General features: G+C 42.2%; 1 protein-coding gene across 1 annotated transcript in view; it reads left to right on the forward strand.

Moving 5' to 3' along the window:
* prkg2l (protein kinase cGMP-dependent 2, like) overlaps positions 1-14,815 on the forward strand; it is a 123,050-nt gene that overhangs the window by 30,251 nt on the left and 77,984 nt on the right. Inside the window, exons 6-9 of the mRNA XM_030442861.1 lie at positions 817-922; positions 1,096-1,159; positions 1,247-1,324; positions 9,058-9,152. Of these exons, the coding sequence (XP_030298721.1) occupies positions 817-922; positions 1,096-1,159; positions 1,247-1,324; positions 9,058-9,152 (343 nt within the window). The remainder of the gene's footprint in view (positions 1-816; positions 923-1,095; positions 1,160-1,246; positions 1,325-9,057; positions 9,153-14,815) is intronic.

Genomic DNA, 14,815 nt, shown 5'->3' on the forward strand with positions numbered 1-14,815 from the left:
GTTGGACTTTTGGCCCTCCTCCTAACCCCCCCCTCCACCCTCCCGGCTTTGTTTGGACTCTGGCCCTCCTCCTGACCCCTCTCCACCCTCCCGGCCTCATTTTGACTCTTGACTTTGGGACGGAAAAGTCGTCATTCAAATAACAATAGGGACCTCGCAGGTCCAGACCTACTTGGGCCCTAATTAGGAACAACTTCCTCATTCCTATCTGGACCAAACTTCACGTTTGATTGAAGTCCAGCCCTGGACACAAGCCAATATACAGTCATAGTCACAGCGCCACATGTTGGATGCAGGAAATGACATTTAGCCCCTTCCTGCACTGTCCAAAACACGGACAGTTAAGAGATGCTTACACAATAATCAGGCAATGGCGCCGGGTAGGCGGCACACCCTACAACAGCAAGCCCCGACACGCGTGGACTGCGAGGGCCTGTTTATCGCTGCTTGCATCTTTAATTTAGTTGTTATATCTGGAGTGTACGGTGTACTTAATATGACCATATATGCAAAAGTAACACAACATTTTTCTATCAAATAATAACTGATGAAAACTGTTTAATACTGTTAAATACTTTATTTACATTTTACCAAAACAAAGTTGAATGTTACAGTAGCTCTGCCATTCAAGACAACTAGTACCTAAAGAAAAGATTCATTTTAATGCATTTGTTATTCAGTCAGTGTAATTTGAGGTGTGGGTGAAATATGTGTTACTCTGCACCATGACATAAAAGCCAGTTTATTGAGAAGAACGGACTATCCTCAACAGGGATGATGAGTGTAATGATTGATAATGGTTCCGCTTTCATCCAGCTGTGTCCCAGTCTCACATCTGGGCACTGGACCGCCAGACCTTTCAGACAATTATGATGCAGACCACACAAGCCAGACATCAGGAGTACTTCAGCTTTCTGTGCAGGTACAAACACAACTGACAGGCTCTTTTTGTACTCTCATCTACTCTCATCTTTTCCCTGAGTTTGCCAGTATATGTCTTTTTTTTCTTCTTTATTACTTTAAAGAAAAGTAATAACTCATAGTATATTATCGTTTCAACATCAGTGAGGAATATGTGTACTTGTTCTTTATAAGTGTGTCTCTGCTGCGAGGACTGCCTGAGGAAAAACTAGCCAAAATTGTGGATTGTCTTGAAGTGGTGAGTAATGTTTATGCTTTTTATATAGTTATGCACAGTAACTATTTCTGAGAGGACAAGAGAATGACTAAACCTCTGTCTTTTCAGGACCATTTTGAAAAAGGGGAGCATATCATTCGAGAGGGTGAAGAAGGGAACACTTTCTTCATCATTGCAAAAGGAGAGGTGAGATATATGCACAATTAAAAAGTGCAATTTGTAAGATCTGGACAAATAGGTAATTCAGGGCAAATAATTTGTTGGTGGCTAAACCAAGGGGATTAGAGTCTAAAAAAGGCCTAGAGGTTTATACAATCTTCTTCAATCTGCATTTCTGTCTGTACTTGAAATGATATCAAGTCATCAATTTCAACCCATAATCTTTGGGGTACCAGATTTAAAGTTCTGATATACAAATTCACTCTCGCTAGATGTCAGGAAACACATATTTACACTGAAGATATAGTGGAGTAAAGCTGCCTGATCAGCAAGTGACATCATAAATCCCTCTGTGTGAATTGGGCTACTTTTGAAGTGTTGCTGTGGGTTAAAATGACAGGTAAACCTATTCTTGCAAATGTTTTAAATCTAGTTTGTTGCCCAAAAAGTGTCACTGGCGCACACACACACACACTTTAGAATTGCTATTGACTGATGTTCAGCAGGGCTGGGTCATATGCCCAGAATATTTCAAAAGTTTCGATGGTATAACAAGATAGCTTTCCAGTATAAAAAATTACAAAGCTATATGACATTGACATTTTTGTTGTATGTCTTTGTCTGGTATAGTCCTATTTGATTTAAAATGGTCCATTTCATTTAGTATTTTTGAGCCAGCTGTCAAAATCATTGGAACTGAAGACTCAAGCCAACCTGGAATCAGGGACCAATGACTAAAGGGTGAATTAGAAGGACGTGCAATTTAAAATGAAAATATTTGTAAAAATATTTCAAATTAAATGAGCAGTGAAGGAAATCAATCCAAACGGTCAAAACCTGCTGTTATCACAAAACACATGCACAAATAATACCAGAAAACTGCTCTTGTGCAAATATAATAGAATGTATTTATCACTACCAAACATTTTTTTTTTTTTTTTAAGTATTTTTTTGGCCTTTTATGGCTTTATTGATAGTACAGCTGAAGATATGACAGGAAACAGGGGGAGTGACACGCAGCAAAGGGACCCAGGCTGGGAGTCGAGCCCAGGTCCGCTGCAGAGCCTCGGCACATGGGACGCGTGCTCTACCAACGAGAGAGAGAGAGAGAGAGACACCACGGTAACGAACTGAGCAGACATGCTTAAGAGTAGTTCCTGAGCAATATTATTGTTTTTTTATTCAGAAATAAGATAAACACTGAAAAATAGTAAAGAACTTGAATACAGAAGTCGACAGAACAAGCCAGAGAGGAGAAAGAGAGGAAAAACAGCTGGAACAGGACCCTGGAGACAAAGATCAAGACAAAGATCAAGACTTTAAGCCGGTTGAATACAATGTTGCTAACCTAAGCAATCAAAACAACTAGAAGAAGAAAAGAAAAGAAGAAGACAGAGGAGGACTCACCTTAACAAACAAGAAGACTAAGTGAAAAGTACTAGACACCGGCAGTAAGTTTTAACACTTTGAATTACAAATTAATTACAAATAGAATCCCAACTGAAATATTAAAGCTAACAGCTAACTAGCTTCCACTAGCTAAATAACAGTTGGATGGTTGCCTAGCAACGGCATCAGTGGCATCTCCCTGCAGCAGTAGCAACGGAACTTTCCTGTTCAAAAACTCAGACCTCAGAGTGTTAACTGCTGTATCATAATGTCTACCTGCTCTTAGACAATAGAATATCCCCCAGCTGTAAAAAGCAAGACTGCAAGGAGCAAATATAAACAACAAGTTCTCTGGGAAAGACCAGAAACACTCTTTCTTGACATGTATAAAGATGGGAGGGCATGTAATCTAATCTTCTACACTGATGAAGCTTATGCCTGGCTAGATGTCATCATATCCCACTACTCCTCAGTAAAAAGAACAGGGATCTGCAATGGATGGAAGATAAGTGTGTTTGAGGAAAATGACCCAGACAACACCATCATGACAGTCAACCTGTTTAAAAATGGAACTGCCATGGTACAAGCACACCTGGCAAAGTTTGAAGATGTCTTCCCCACTATGAAACTCAGGGCTCAAAAGGAGAAGGAACGTCTTACAAATACCCCACCAACCCTTGGAAGCAAAACCTCCACCTCCACCTCTTTCCCTACGTCTGACAGGGAGCCTGCAGACGCTGACACTGACCCTCCCCTACTGGAGCACTCAGAGGCTCTGAACATCATGAGGGAACAGTTCTCCAAGATGGAGATAGAGCTGGTACAGCTCAGGGAGCAGCTGGACCAACAGCAGCCTAACTCTCCCTCCTTCCAGGATACCCTGACCATCTTCAGGAGAGACAGCTGGACTACCTCAGTGAGGAGGTGAAGCAACTGAGAAGCGACAGAGACAGCTGTAAGGCAGAGATAGCAGCACTGAGAGAGGAGCTGCTGGAGAGGGACAGAACTCTGCTCAGTCTACAGGAGAGCCTGAAAACACAATGCTGTCTACCCACAGCCACCCCTCAGAGCCAGACCATCCCCATCCAAACCAGCCCTGCACCTGCTCAGCCTCCACACAGCCCTACCCCTGGGAGCTCACCCCACCTCACTCAACCAGCTTCGGCCTCCAGCCACAGCCATGCTCCCACCCCAGCACCAGTGGATTCAACTCCACACTCCACTGAGACTGCACAGGCACACAGAGGCAGAAGGTCTGAAATCATCCTTCTCATGGACTCCAACGGGAGATGAACAGACTCTTTTCCTGAGACATAGAGTCGCGAAGATCTGATGCCCTAACACCCAGAGAGCCCTGGAGCTCTTGACCGTGGCTGAGCTGGGATCCCCCAGCCACATAATCATCCACACAGGCACCAACGACCTAAGGTCCCAACAGGAGAGAGTGGCAGACTCACTCAGGAGAATTATTGAAAAAGCCTCCACCACCTTCCCAACCAGCAAAATCATTATCTCCACCCTCCTGCCAAGAAGAGACTTCCACCCCCACACCATACACAGGGTGAACGCCAGCATCTCCATTGACTGTGCCCTGAAACCCAATGTGTTCCTGGCTCACCCAATACTAGGTCCAGACTGCCTGTATGCCCACGTATACCTGTACAGAGAAGCAGTCCCCATCCTGGCCAAGACCCTGAAGGACATCGCCTTCAGCAGGAACCTCACCACCGCTCAGAGTAGCAATCGGCCAGCACAGACCCCACCCAGACCTTCTAGACCTCCAAGACCTCCCATAGCTCCTAGACACCACCAGCCCAGACTAGCAGCAAGGATACCCAGAACACTCCGGCCCCTGCAAGATCACCAGCATCACCAACACACCCCGCAACCAAGTCAACACAGGCCCCCACAACCTAGACCCCCTCCCCCCCGCCTACTTCCAGCAGTACAGCCAGCTCTACAGGCACCCCAGCCTACTGGGCGGAACTATGCTGAGGTTGTGAGAGGAGCTGCTCCCCCACCCCCCACTGGTGACCTCAGGGAGATACAGTACATGCTACACCTGCTCTGCTCTAACCTTATAGCTAAGTAATAGCAGAGCAGATACAGAATCGTAAAATGTTTGAGATAAAATCATATACATACATACATACATACATCATACATCACACATTCTAAACTATCCCCCAACATCTCTTATTTAATCGAATTTAATTGTTTATTTCTTGTTTTTAGTATCGTTATTATTTGTTTTAGTGTTTCTTATTTTAAAAAAAGAACACATTCAAAGATGAAATCCTTTCAAATAACATGTTGGAACATTCAAGGCCTTAGATCATCTGCTTTTGGATTAAAAAGCCAAAATCCAGATTTTATTAGAGAAGTAAAAGACTCTGATATCACCGTCTTACAAGAGACATGGTACAGAGGAGAGAGTTCCACTGGTTGTCCTTACGGTTTTGTTGAGATTATTATTCCATCAATTAAACTCCAAACAGTAACCCAGGGTAGGGACTCAGGAGGCATGATCATTTGGTATAGATCAGAACTAACCCATTCAATTGAAATTATCAAAAAAGTAGAATCCTATATTTGGCTGAAAATTAACAAAGAAATAATATGTGCAGACCAACATGTCTACCTATGTGCTATTTACATACCCCCCTCAGATATATCCATACTACAACGAAGATATTTTTTCCACTCTAGAGGGGGAAATAAACCAATTTAAAACTTTAGGAAATGTGCTAGTCTGTGGGGACCTGAATGCTAGAACTGGAGAGAAAGCTGACACTATAAACATCCAGGGAGATCAGCACTCAGGCTTACCTGGAGAAACCTGCTTTCCTCTCCCCGAACTCCCCCCAAGACACAATTTTGATGAAATTACCAACACAAGCGGTACCCAGCTTTTACAGCTCTGCCGCACACTGGGTCTGTATATAGTCAATGGCAGGTTACGAGGAGATTCTCTAGGCCGTTACACATTTAGTTCAGCTCTTGGCAGTAGTACGGTAGACTATGCAATAACAGATCTGGACCCAATGTCTCTCAGAGCTTTCACAGTCAACCCACTCTCACCCCTCTCGAGCCACAGCAAGATCACGGTCTATCTGAAGAGGGAACACAGTAACTATGAGGCCTCTAAACCCAATGAACTGTACAACACCACACATGCATACAGATGGAAGTCAGACAGCATGGAGAGCCACCAAAAGGCATTTGAAAATTCCAAAATCCAATATTCAATAGATTTATTTATTTCTGAAATATTTTACCATAATAATGATGGTGTAAACACCGCTGTGGGCAAAATTAACGCAATTTTTGATAAATTGGCAAACTTATCACACTTGAAAACATCTAATCATAAACCAAAACAAGCACACAATAACAAATGGTTTGACAACGACTGCAAAAATATAAGGAAAACTTTAAGAAAGTTATCAAACAAAAAACATAGAGACCCAAATAACCAAAATATACACCTTTGTTACTACGACACCTTAAAACAATATAAACACACACTGAGAGCTAAGAAAGACCAACACACCAGAACCCAGCTCTCTGAAATAGAAGACTCTTTAGAGTCAAACCAGTTCTGGCAGAAGTGGAACACTCTAAACAAAACAACAAGATCAATTGGCAATACAAAAAGGCAGCATTTGGATGAATTATTTTGCTGAATTATACAGCAATTTTGCAAAGAACAGTGACCAAAACAAAACACACGCCAAGTGGAAAACTTTAGAATTAGTAATTAAAGACAACCAAAACCCTCTAGATGCTTCAATAACAGCAGGAACTGACGGAAAGCATCCAATCCCTGAAAGCTAAAAAGGCCTGTGGAGTCAACAGCATCCTAAATGAAATGATCAAATATTCTGACCATAAATTAAAATTGGCTATACTCAAACTTTTTAATATAAGTCTAGCAGTTGGCACTTTTCCTGACATATGGAATAAAGGTTTAATAACACCACTTTATAAAAATGGAGATAAATATGACCCTAATAATTACCGTGGAATCTTTGTAAATAGTAACCTGGGAAAAACCTTTTGCAACATTATGAATAAAAGACTTATCAGTTTTATCAATGACCAAAATGTTTTGAATAAATGCCAGATTGGATTCTTACCAAATTTTCGCACAACAGATCACATCTATACCCTCCACACCCTGATTGAGCAAGAATTAGACAAGAAGAAAGGAAAGGCCTACGCATGTTTTGTTGACTTCACAAAGGCATTTGATTCCATCTGGCATGAGGGCCTTCGCTACAGACTGCTCAACAGTGGCATTGGAGGAAAAACATATGATGTAATAAAATCTATGTACACAAACAGTAAATGTGCAGTTGAAATAGGAGACAAACAAACAGCCTTCTTTCCCCAAGGTCGTGGGGTGAGGCAGGGATGCAACCTGAGTCCAATCCTGTTCAATTTATACATCAATGAATTTGCATGTCAATTAGATCAATCTATGTCACCTGGTCTCAATCTGAATGGCACAGAAGTTAAGGGTCTCCTGTACGCAGATGACTTGGTGTTGCTGTCACCAACAAAAGAAGGTCTCCAGCAGCACCTCAACCTCCTGCATACATTCTGTCAGTCCTGGGCTCTGACAGTTAACCCAAAGAAAACCAAAATTATGATCTTCCAGAAGTCAGGACAACACACACAATTTCTATTTGGACACCACTAAATTACAACATACAAAAAACTAGACATAGCTTGGCCTCAACATAAGCTCTACAGGAAGCTTTAACTTGGCTGTGAAAGATCTGAGAGACAAAGCAAGGAGAGCTTTCTATGCAATTAGAAGAAATATCAAACTGGACATTCCAATTAAAATCTGGCTAAAATTTTACCAATTTTTATCAGAACCGATAATTCTCTATGGCAGTGAAATTTGGGGACCAAAACTAAATCATGAATTTGACAAATGGGACAAAACAATGATAGAATCTTTCCACACAGAGTTCTGTAAGAACATCATGCATGTGTAGAGCAGAACTCGGCCAATTCCCCCTCATATTGAAAATACAAAAAAGAGCAATTAAATTTTACAATCACCTAAAATCTAGTGACCCCCAGACATACCATCACAAAGCCCTAACCTGCCAAGAGCTGAAGCCAGAGAAGAGTCCCCTCAGCCAGCTGGTCCTGAGGTTCTGTCCAGACAACCCAACACGGCCCGGACAGCCTCGGGACCACAACACCAAGCCAATCAGACCAAACCAAATTATCAACCAACAAAAAGAAATCTATATCGCACACTGGAAGGAAACAACTAAAACACAGAGTAAATTAAAATGTTATCTGACCCTAAAAAGAAACGTCACACTAGCAAATTATCTGAGCACAGTAACAGATCCTAAATGAAGAAAAGCCTTGACTTCGTACAGACTCAGTGAACACAGCCTGGCTGTAGAGAAGGGTCAGCACAGACAGAGCTGCTGCCAGACGAGGAGAGACTCTGTTCCCACTGTGACAGACAAGAGGTTGAGTCAGAACAAACATAGAGAAACTCCCATATTTACTTGGCGAAATGCCCAAATGTGAGAACATTGCAGCCAAATTCATCATCTCATGTCACGACCTGAGGACAGCCAGTGGAACCTGAGAAACAACTCAGAATTTACTTCAATTGTTTCATTCTTACTTATTCATTTATTTCCCGTATCAACATAAACGCACACACAAACACCACCACACGCGCACACACACTTCCACAGTCTTTGTGCCTGCCATAGAGAGAGAGAGAGAGAGAGATCTCACGCAAGTGTTGAAGATGATGGACGTGTCTTGCTAGGGCTAGTTAGTGGAGGTGACCATGTGAGACTTGAACAAACAATGGTTGAGGGTCTGAGGACAGAGGATGTTGTTCACTGTAAGGATTATAATTATAAACTTACTGTTCTTGTTTGTTCTTTCTCGTTGAATGTTTATGTTTACATCTATGTACATCGTGAGTCAAGAAAAAAATAAAATCCTTGTATGTGTTCATATCCTTGGCTAATAAGGCTGATACTGATTCTAAAGAGCTAAAGCTCAGAACGCAGCAAGGAGGAGGAAACAGTGGAGAGACACAATACTTGCCTTTCTATCATTAAGCAGCCGGGATAAAAACTGGGGCTCGATCACCTTCCACTGGTCATTGTTCCTTGATAGAAATGCGGCTCATTGTGTGCTCAGACAGTGACAAAGCTTACACTTTGGACCACAAACTGGAAAGCTTGTATGACTGGTTGTATGACTTGGCTGACTGACATAAAGTCCAACAATGATAGTTTTTGTCTCAATTTCATGATTGCAAAAAACAGAAAGCAAAATAACACTGTAACACTCATAATTCTTTCCATCCGTAGGTCAAAGTCACTCAGAGTACAGAGGGGTTTGCTGAACCACAGGAAATCAAGACATTGGGAGTTGGAGACTACTTCGGAGAGAAAGCTCTCATCAGGTACAAACAAAACTTCACAGAAGGCTGGGGCCACAGCAAATGACTCTGAAATCCAGCACTTTTGGCTGACACACAACAGCAAAGATCTAAATATGTCACGTGTCTAAGCCTCATTGTCATGATCCCTTCACAGCCAAGCCTGTGCATTCAGTTTTGGCCTCTGCCTGGATTCATGTAATATACCAGCAACGGATCATGTTAAGGGTGGATGACGGCACTGTGATGGCCTGCTGGAACAGGTGCTGGGCTGTCTGAACATGTTTGTTCCCAGAGAGCCAAGCACATTCCAAAGTCTGATGAGTGTGTGCTCTTCCCAATAGCATTAGCCTGTCCCTTTTGCACACAAGAAAAATTGAACAGTTGCACCCTCACTGGTGCTGAATATATTCGCTCATACAGTATGTCCCCAAGCCTCCCCCAGGTCTTTTCGTCTCAGTCAGTGCGTTTACATGACACTCAAGAAAACCCGACTGACCTTAGTCTGACTATGATCGGATTTTTAAGATGCATGTATACACCTTAGTCTGACTAAAATCGGACCGGATCGGATTTCTCATAGTCGAATTACACCACGTAGATTATTCGATTGAAAGTCGCATTAACTCCTGCATGTATACGTTTCCAGCGGATCGGATTTTGCATTTTGCGCAGGCGCGAGATTTTTCCCCGGGGCTGTGAGCCGGAAGTAGATGGACGGCGAAGGCGGCGGCGGCGTCTTTCCTCCGAAGTCACCGCAAGAAAGAGCGCCATTGTGCATCTAGTTTGTGTGATCATCATGTACACCATATACGAAGTGTACAAAGATGTAGCTTCGTCTCGCTCTTCGTACGCCATCTTTCTTGAATGCCGAGGCAGCTGGTGACGTAAAGAGGTCAGCCGGAGGTGGCCCCGTTAACACTAGTTGAAATGGGCACAGCGCCACCTAGCGTACCGGGGTATGACATGCTTTCGGCAGTAATTCGATTTTCTCAGCGGCATGTATACTCGGTTAATTGCAGTTGTCCAATTGAGCAGCATAGTCGAAATTTAGCTGTAATCTGACTAAGCTGTGCATGTAAACGCACTGAGTGTCACAAACTAGCTCAATTTATATAAAAATGAGGGGAGACGAATCAGGATTGAAGTGCCAATGAAAATGTTTTATTGTGATTTAAACAACATAACCATCTACAAAAAGCATGAGGAGTGAGCGTGTAGAGACTAGCGGCATCAGTAGTGAATGTAGACTGTGGATGAGTGAGGCTTATGTGTGCTGCCGTTGCGGTCAGAGGTTTTACGGATGCCAAGATGACCTGCCAAATCACTGTGTGACATCTGGAGCACTTTACTGCGGCAGTTAGTAGGGACAACAACTTGGAAGATTGGCTCTCCTACAGATGCATCACCACGTGGCAACCACTTCTGAACCAATAGACCATTTAGGAGGAAATAGCAGCAGGCAACTGGGGATGAACAACCACATACTCTCAGCTAAATTTAAAGCCGAGAAGGCTTCCCAGGCCTTACCAGTCAGAACACACTGTAGCAACATGATTCTGTCTGAATCTGGCTAGTCTCGAGCATCTGCTATCCTATCAGAGAAAAGAATAAGTCTGGATCAGACTTGCTGAACCTGGGAAGCAAGCGGAGATTAGCCATGTAAGGGGCTAATAAGGGCCAGTTAAGCAATAATAATTTAAGTTAAAACAGTTAAAATTGAATGATGACAATTTCATTATAATTCATGCAAGGCTTAGAGTATGTTAGTTTAAAATACACAATTAGTTATATGTAAAAGGTTAAAAACGTTTCTATGCTCTAAATTCTATGATGTGATATGTCACTATATAGTGGCAATTATGGTAACTGACTGTGTGTACCTTAAAGGAGTCATCACCCGGAAATCGCAATTTCTCTCGTTAAATCATGCATATTGGTGTTGGACCTCTGTTGAAACTTGCCTGAAAAGCTGGAGTTTGAAAGTGGCTTTTTTTTTCGCTTTGGCTCTTTTTCCGAACAAGAATAACGCACAATAGTACGCATTCCTTGAGCACGATTTTGACTCTGCTCCTGTGGTGACGTTACCACAGGAGGCTACTTGCATAAGCATCGGCTCACAGCTGTCCTCAGCCAGACTTTCTGAGTGAGCACGCCGAATCTGTTTATTTCTCTGTCATTTTCACGCCATACATCGTGACCGCCAGCATTAAAACTCAGGTCTTACATGTAAAACACGAGTGTGAAAAGTAAGAAGGAAAAAAAAATTTACCATTCAGAGACATCCTGCTGTAAACGTGTCTCTTCCACCGTCTCTGCCTCTTCACTCTCCCGTTCGGGTTCCGACTCCGGCTCATACATAAATGCCTGAATTCCGTAAGGTTCGTCATTTAGTGTGTGTGCCATGACAGGGGGCTGTTTATGTTTTGGAGTCTGTGTGTGCATGCAGGCTCGCCCCCCATTCCGGCTCTGTCCTTCCTGCGGCCAATCAACGCGCGCCTCATTACATATTAATACAATGCACATCCGGACCGGTCAAAACCTTGCGCATAATCTCGCGTGAGAAAGTCGCGGTATGAAAAAGTGTCAGAACAAGCTCTATGTTTGATTTTTTTTAAAAACATTTTTTCAAATAAGTTTTAAGAATTGATCCAAAGCGATCCAAGAGGGACCAGATATGTATAAAACCAGGTGATGAATCCTTTAAGTTTCGCTTTTAGAGTCAGAACATGGTGGAAGCAACACAGTCTTTTGACTGTGCGTCAGACTTTATAAAGAAAAACCAACAAAGCAAATTACAAACATTTTAAAAGACAAAAGGAAGTTGTCATGTCTCGATGATTGCTAAAGAAGAGTGTTTTTTTGACTGACTCTAGAAGTGGTGCAGTAACGAAAGAAGAGCTAACGGAGTGCCACTACAAGCCACATCAAACTGAGAAGACTTGCACTCTGAGGCCTCAAGACTCTGCACACACCTGAACATTTACCCTCTTTTACCAGCTGTAATTGATACAATTGCACACTCAGTTTTATGCTTTATGGTTTCCAGTTCTACTTCCTTTTCAAATTTCTAACTGCTGCTTTAATTGAAACTGCAGCAACTCCTTCTGTTGTTCAAAAGTTAGAGTTCCAGGACTGCTAACTGGCTGCAGGCACAAGACTTCAGCCTCAAAAAGACAATCTTTTAAGCCTTTTTCCCCCCCATCCTCCTTTAACTTCTTATTTGCAATGTCAACTTCATAGTGCTCTGCAATCCTAAGAAGCTGTTCGTTAGTGCACTGCTCTAGCAAAGAATCTGAAGGATCCTGGATGAAACTCTCCACAAAAGTTAGCCATCAGCCAAACAAGTTGCCAACCTTGACTTTCACACACAGAAAACCCAAACCTCGGGTAACAGGTTATCCTGATGCTAACTAAAACCATTAAAGCTAGCTAACTCATCCCTAGCCTCCGTGCAGTTAATAGTGGGGGGTAATTATGCATGCTAAACCAGTGGTGTGAAGAAAGTAACAAGACTGGCAACCCTCTCACAACCACAGGGATGCTCTAGTTGTTTTTTGGATATAGCTTCAGGATCCAGTGTACACTCCAACAGTGAATACCATAAAGACCATTGTTTGCAATAGGAGGAAATACACACCTACCTAAACTGGCCCACTTTACCAGGACATTGTATTTAAGCTAATTTATCCAGGACAAGCCCACACTTGTCACAAACTGGCTCAGTGTATGTGAGAGAGGGGTGACAAGTTAGAATTTAAGTACCAATGAAAATGTTTTATTGTAACTTAAACATCATATCTACTTGTGCCACTACTATCCACACCTCATGCTTTTTGTACCGAATTTAGTGTGTGGATGAGTGAGGCGTGTGTGTGCTGCCATTGAATGCAAAAGAAAACATGGTTTGGAGCCAAAGAAAGAAAGACAGAAAGAAAGCTGGCATATATAACCCTGGTAGAGGCCTAGCCAGGTGTCAGCACCTTGCCCCAACGACTCTCCCTGACTGATCGTGCATCATGGCGAGCATAAAGGGGGGGTCATAACACCAGAGCACCTGCCAGAGTAATGGCACCTACCAGAGGACCCAGGAGCCAAATGGTACATAGGTTCAGAGTGTAGAGTGTTACACTTTAAAGGGGAAAACTAAAAGGTGGACCCAAATGCAGACACGCAGGAGGCAAGATAAGGGAGAACAAAAAGCGAGCTTCAATTTTACAAAAGCTGAGAAATACAAAAAAACAAGTCAACAAACAAAAAAGTCTAAAAGGGACAAAAAGCAAAGACAGCCAAACAAAGTTCAACCAAAAGCAAAGTTAAAATCATCATATCAAAACATACCATACAGAGCGCGGAGACACTGGGTAACTCACGGGGCATCATACACAACAAACTGACAAACACAAGAGGGAAGACAAAGACTATATACACAGACACTAATGACTAGAGGAGGGACAGGTGAGGTGGAGCAGCAGGTGAGAACAGTCTGGCTGATGAGAAGCACACTGGTCAGCATAAAACATTTAGGACATTATAAAATCACACAAGAATGTATTATTATCATCATTTAAAAAGGGAGATAATAATAATGATAATGCAAATTCTTAAAGCAAACAAGACAGAAATAAAACACACTCTTTAAACATAACTAAAAGCTTGCGAAAAAAGATATGTTTTTAGTTTACTTTTAAGAGAACACACTGTTGTAGCAGACCATAATTCATGTGGAAGAGGATTCCAGAGAGTAGGACCATAGTGGCTGAAAGCACCATGAGCTGATTTGGAGTTGATTCTGGGTATAGTGGGGAGCTCTTTATCTGATGATCTAAGGGATCTCCCTGGTGTGTATTTGGTGAGCACGTCAGCAACGTAAGAGGGAGCCAAGCCATTACAACAAGAAGTATTTTAAAATCAATTCTTTGTTTTACTGGGAGCCACTAAAGAGATGATAAAATAGGAGTGATGCGCTCAAACCTTTTGGTTTTCATTAGTACTCTGGCTGCAGCATTTTGAATACGCTGGAGTTTATGTAAAGTCTGCTTTTTCAGTCCAGCAAAAAGAGCATTGCAGTAGTCCAGTCTACTGGAAATAAAGGCATGAACCAGCTTTTCAGAGTCTGACTGAGACAGGAAACATCTAACTTTTGATATATTTCTAAGATGATAAAAAGCAATCTTAGAAATATTAGAGATATGCCTTTGGAAGGTAAGATCAGCATCACACCCAAGTTATTGACATGCTCACATGGTTTTACAGACAGGGGAGTTAACAAGGATTGAATATTTTGCGTCAGAGCCTTAGGACCTACCAAAAGAATCTCTGTTTTGTCCTCATTAAGTTGTAAAACATTTTTGACCATCCAGCGTCTGATGTCTGTGATGCACTGGATGAGATCATTTATTGGGCTTAGATTATTGATAGAAACAGAAATGTATAACTGTGTGTTGTCGGCATATGATTGATATGAAATATTATGTTGCCGTATGATGGACCCAAGTGGAAGCATGTACAAGTTGAACAACAAAGGACCGAGAATTGACCCCTGAGGGACTCCATATGAAATGCCAACCTCATCAGATTCATAATTACCAATGGACACAGAGAAAGATCTTCCAGTAAGATATGAAGAAAACCAGTGAAGAACTGTGCCTTTAAGGCCTAGACAGTGTTCAAGCCGCTGAAGAAGA

Source organism: Sparus aurata, chromosome 15 (assembly GCF_900880675.1).
Source record: "Sparus aurata chromosome 15, fSpaAur1.1, whole genome shotgun sequence".
NCBI lineage: Eukaryota > Metazoa > Chordata > Actinopteri > Spariformes > Sparidae > Sparus > Sparus aurata.